At 38.2% G+C, this 6,000-nt stretch overlaps 1 protein-coding gene across 2 annotated transcripts in view; it reads left to right on the top strand.

The window, feature by feature from the left end:
- The window catches only part of L3MBTL3 (l(3)mbt-like 3 (Drosophila)), a 146,677-nt gene that overhangs the window by 60,393 nt on the left and 80,284 nt on the right, over positions 1-6,000 (top strand). For both annotated transcript variants that reach the window (XM_006834672.1, XM_006834673.1), the window contains one exon: positions 3,132-3,217. In XM_006834672.1, the coding sequence (XP_006834735.1) occupies positions 3,132-3,217 (86 nt within the window). The remainder of the gene's footprint in view (positions 1-3,131; positions 3,218-6,000) is intronic.

The raw sequence follows: 6,000 nt of genomic DNA, 5'->3' as shown, positions 1-6,000 counted from the left end.
TGAAATTTTCTGTTTAGCTCTTGGACCTCCTCATTTCTTCCATTTGCTTTAGCATCTCTACACTGGAGAGCAAGTTTCAGTGTCTGTTCTGACATCCATTTTGACCTTTTCCTTCTTTCTTGTCTACTTAATGACTTTTTGCTTTCTTCATGTATGATGTTCTTGATCCCACAGCTCTTCTTGTCTTCAGTCTTTAATGTTTAATGTATCAGATCTGTTCTTCAGATTATCTGTAAACTCAGGGGAGATATATTCAAGGTCATATTTTGGCTCTCATGGACTTGTTTACATTTTCTTCAGCTTCAGTTTGAATTTGCATAGGAGTAATTGATGGTCTGTTCTACATTCTGCCCCTGGCCTTGCTTTCACTAATGACATGGAGCTTTTCCATCGTCTCCTTCCACAGATGTAGTCAGTTTGATTTCTATGTATTCCATCTGCTGAGGTCCATGTGCATAGTCGTCGCTTATGCTGCCTAAAGAAGGTATTTGAAAGGAACAAATCATTGGTTTTGCAAAATTCTATCATGCGTTCTCTAGCATCTTTTCTGTCGCCAGGGTCATATTTTCTAACTACTGATCCTTCCTCTTTACTCCCAACCTTTGTATTCCAATCACCAGTAATGATCAATGCATTTTGATTGTATATTTGATCGATTTCAGATTGAAGAAGTTTAGTGGTTGGTGAGTAAATTTGAATAATAGTGGTATTAACTGGGCTTCCCTGTCATGCATGGATATTATCCTATCACAGACAGCATTGTACCTCATGACTGATCTGGATATGTTCTTTTTGACAATGAATGCAACACCGTTCCTCTTCAATTTGTCATTCGCGGCATAGTAAACTATGTGGTTGTCAGCTTCAGAATGGCCAATACCAATCCATTTCAGCTCACTAATGCCTAAGATACCGGTGTTTATCTATTCCTTAGTATTTAGAAACTGAATTGTGGGCACTAAATGTGTTCATTGCTACTGAGTTATGTAGTGACTTACAGGCTTTCTTAGTAGACAGAGAGAGAAAGCATGTATCTGTAAATCTATTGTTATATATATATTATTTCATATCTATTTGTATCTATTTAAATCTTGATTTTATACCAAACTTCAGTGGAAAAGCAGGACCCCAGTTCATTCTATTTTTTCTCTTTTTAAACTAATACCTCTCTTCATCATCGATGAAAACCTTGACTTCCATTATCTCTAATGTGTTTATTTATTTTCTTGGCCTCTTTTATGAAGTCAGTTTCCCACCCCACCGGCCCACCATTATGAACTGCATTAGTTCTTGATGTGGATTTTGGACTCTGGGAGAAACAAAGAGGGAGAGGGAATGAATCATTTGTTTTAGTTTTTAACAACATTTGTTTTTAACAATATGATGAGGTACATGAAACACTGTACATAATAGTGTATATAAGTAAACAAACTTTGTAATAAATCCATTGAGTTTCACATATATTTTAAGGAGCCTTGGTGATGCTGTAGGTTATGCATCGGGCTGCTAACTGCAAGGTTGGCATTTCAGCAGTTCAAAACTACCAGCTGCTCTGTGGGAGAAAGATGAGGCTTTCTCTCCTGTAAAGAATTGTTGTTGTTGTTGTTGTTGAGTGCCATCGAGTCGGGTCCGACCCATAGCGACCCTGTACAGGGTTTCCGAGGGTGTAAATCTTTACGGGAGTAGAAAGCCTCTTTGGAAATCCTGTATAGGGTCGCTATGAGTCGGAACCGACTCCACAGCACATAAAAACAACATCCTTTTTACAAGGAGTCCTGGTAGCATAGTAGGTTACATCTTAAGCTGCTAACTACAAGATCAGCAGTTCAAATCCAGCTGCTCCATGAAAGAAAGATGAGACCTTCTGCTCCCATAAAGATGTAGTTAGTCACAGGATCACGATGAGCTGGAATTGACTCAATGGCAGTGGGGGTAGTTTTAGCTTGGTTTTAATAAATTCTTTGCATTTCATATGTACTATGCATTTTGGGGGGGTGCAGTGGCTCAGTGGGGTAAGCACTGGACTGCAAACCACAAGCTTGGATCCCATTAGCCACCGGATGGGAGAAATACGAAGCTTTCGGTTCTTGCCAAGATTTACAGCAGATTTGTAAACCCTGTACAGTGTCACTGTGAGTTGGATTTGACTTGATGGCATTTAAAAACACAAACGCATTTTTTGCACACTTCTATACTGATGGCCATTTAACTTTTAGCCACATTTTCACATTTACATATTGGTACTCTGATTTGCACACATAAGAAAACGTTCTTAATTAGTACAAATAAAATTACTGCCTTTTAGATACTTATGGTTTCTTTTTGATTTGTGTCATGTGTTATAAGACTATCCTTAGTTGAAAATATGTTACCTCTAAAGGAGCTTTGGTAGCGTAGTGGTTACGAATCGGGCTATGAACCTCACGGTCAGCAGTTCGAAACTACCAGCTGTTCCGCAGGAGAAAGATGAGGCATTCTGCTCCCGCAAAGATTTACAGCCTGAGAAACCCTGTACAGGGTCGCTGTGAGTCGGAACCGACTCCACGGCACATAACAACAACATATATTATTAGGGGAGTCCTAGTGTGGCGTTCTGCATTGCATGGTCAGTTTGAACTGCAAGGTCGGTGGTTCAAACTCACCAGCCATTCCTTGGAAATCCTATATAGAATTGCTATGAGATGGAACTGACTGAATGGCACGTAACAACAACAACCTGTATTATTTGAGTCCTGGTGTGGGCTGCAGGCTAATGCACTGGACTGCCAAGTCTGTTTGAACTGCAAAGTTGACAGTTCAAGTTCACCAGCCATTCCTTAGAAGCCCTATACAGGGTCACTATGGGTCAGAACCAATTCAATGGCTCTTAATAACAACAATGTGTATATATACTTAAAACAGTTCATGAAAAAAACATTCCATAATCTTTTAATTCAGTTTTCCCATGAACTTTCTAAAGCCCCTTCATATATGCATTAAAAATTTTTTCATTTACAAAGTAGTGGAGCATTCATGATGAGGATGAAAACAAATTTGTTACTACAAGTAGTCCTGTAGTTTTTATAATTTTATGATTCTTACAATGATTTTGATTAAATTTCTTAGGATTTACTTTTTTCTTTCTATTTTAGGTTACCCAAATGTGAAGCATTTTTCTTGGGATAAATATTTAGAAGAAACCAATTCTTTACCTGCTCCTGCAAGAGCATTCAAAGTGGTGAGATAATGCGTTTCCCATTAGCTGATGAATTTGTGTTGCCGACATTCATTCATTGACATGGAAGAACAACAAATGGTTCTCCTGAGCCATGAAAGGAGTGGGAAAGAAATAGGTTTAACTTGTATAATGTAAACAATTAAATTTATGCCTGGTCTTGATTGTGATATTTAAAATATACTTTCATTTTGGACATGAAAGTTTTCTTGGAAAATAATTTTACTTGAGATGGTATGGATTAAGTTATTGTCATTTTCCACCAAACCTTTTTCCTCTAGCTTTTCTGGAAGACCAAATAGGACAGGAGAAGTTCTTTTTTTTTCTTTTTTAAATTAAAAGTATCTTTGCTCATTCTTTTGGAATTTTCATGGCAAGTTGAGATGTTATTTTTAAAATTGTTATTCTTATAAAACTGTTAAGTACCAAATAGGACAGGAGAAGTTCTTTTTTTTTCTTTTTTAAATTAAAAATATCTTTGCTCGTTCTTTTGGAATTTTCATGGCAAGTTGAGATGTTATTTTTAAAATTGTTATTCTTATAAAACTGTTAAGTACCAACATACCATTTCATCTGTTTTTATTAGATTACCTTGCTCTAATCCACAGTACCTTGCTAATAATCTGCTTTTTAAAGAGTAATTTACATATTGGTTTTTAAGATGTAAAGTAAACCTAATTGTCGGAAGGGACCAGTCACTAGAGAAGGATATCATGTTTGGTAAGGTGGAGGGTCAGAGAAAAATCCCCAGCAAGATGGATTGGCAAAGTGGTAGTAGCATCAGTGGGCTCAAGCGTGGCAACAATAGCGAGGTTGGCCCACGACCAGGCAGTTTTTCGTTCTGTTGTGCATAGGGTCGCTATGAGTCAGTACCGACTTGATAATAACTAACAGCAACAGCAATTCTTGTATAGAGAGAGAATCGGAAATTAAATGTAGTATTACTTTTTTTTCTGTTTCACATTTGTTGTTGTTAGGTGCCATTGAGTCAGTACCAACTCATAGTGACCTCTTTTTCTCTGACCCTCCACCTTACCAAACATAATAGTCTTCTCCAGTGACTGGTCCCTGCTGACTATATGTCCAAACTATAGGAGACAGTGTTTAGCCATCTTGGCCTCCAAGGAGCACTCTGGCAGCACTTCTTCCAAAATGGATCTATTGGTTCTTCTGGCAGCCAATGGCACTTTCAATAGTCTCCTCCAACACCACAACTCAAAAGCATCAATTCTTCTATGGTCTTCCTTACTGTCCAACTTTCGCATGCATATGAGGTTACTGAAAATACCATGGCTTAGGTCAGGTGCACCTTAGTCCTCAAGCTGACATCTTTGCTCTTCAACACTTTTAAAAGTTCTTGTGCAGCAGATTTGCCTGATGCAATATGTCGTTTGATTTCTTGACTGCTGCTTCCATGAGTGTTGATAGTTGATCCAATAAGAATGAAGTCCTTGACAACTTCAGTCTTTTCTCCGTTGATAAGAATGTTGTTTATTGGTCCAGTGGTGAGGATTTTTATTTTCTTGACATTGAGATGTAATCCATACCGAAGGCTGTGCTCTTTGATCTTCATCAGGCTATGCTCTTTGATCTTCATCAGTAAATGTTTTAAGTCGTCTTCACTTTCAGTAAGCAAGGTTGTATCATCTGCATATCACAGATTGTTAGTGAGTCTTCATCCAATCCTGATGCCATGTTTTTCTTCATAGAACCCAGCTTCCCAGATGATTTGCTCCGCATACAGGTTGAATAACTATGGTGAAAGAATACAACCTTGTCGCACACCTTTTTTAATTTTAAAACATTCAGTGTTCCCATGCTCTGTTCGAACAACTGCTTCTGGGTCCAGGTGCAGATTCCTCATGAGCATAATTAAGTATCCTGGAATACTCATACTTCACAATGTTGTCCATAGCTTGTCATGACCACACAATGTTTATAGTCAATAAAGCACAAGTAAACATCTTTCTGATATTCTCTGCTTTCAGGAAAGATCCATTGGACATCAGCAATGATATCCCTCGTTCCACAGACTCTTCTGAAATCAGCTTGAGCTTCTAGACATTCTCTGTCAATACATGAATGTAGCCGTTTCTGTATTAACTTTTGCAGAACTTCGCTCACATGGGATGTCAAAGAGATTGTCCAAGGAATTCCGCATTCCTTTGGGTCACCTCTCTTTGGAATGGGCACAAATATGGATCTCTTCCAGTCAGTTGGCCAGATAGTTGTCTTCCAAATTTCTTGGCAGAGATGAGTAAGTGCCTCCTGTGCCACCTCACACTCTTAAAGGATTTCAATTTTTTTTCCATCAATTCCGGGTGCTTTGTTCTTTGCCAATTCCTTCAGTGCACCTTGGACTTCTTCCTTCAGTATCATTGGCTCTTGATCTTATGGTACCTCTTGAAATGGTTGAACATTAACCATTTCCTTTGGTACAGCGACTCTGTGTATTTCTTCCATCTTCTCTTGATGCTTTCTACATCATTCAAAAATTTGCCCAGAGAATCTTTCAATAACAAAAGTCGAGGCTTGAAGTTTTTCTTCAGTCCCCCAGCTTGAAAAATGCTGAGTGTGTTTTTCCTTTTTGGTTTTCTGACTCCAGATCTTCACACATTTTGTAGTAATAATTGGCTTTATCATTTCAAGCTCATTTTTGAAATTTTCTGTTCAGCTCTTGAACCTCCTCATTTCTGCCATTTGCTTTAGCATCTCTACGCTGGAGAGCAAGTTTTAGTGTCTCTTCTGACATCCATTTTGATCTTTTCCTTCTTTCTTGTCTTCTC

This window comes from Chrysochloris asiatica, unplaced genomic scaffold, assembly GCF_000296735.1.
Source record: "Chrysochloris asiatica unplaced genomic scaffold, ChrAsi1.0 scaffold00013, whole genome shotgun sequence".
In the NCBI taxonomy this organism is placed as follows: Eukaryota; Metazoa; Chordata; class Mammalia; order Afrosoricida; family Chrysochloridae; genus Chrysochloris; species Chrysochloris asiatica.
This window is presented reverse-complemented; position numbering and strand designations above follow the sequence as displayed.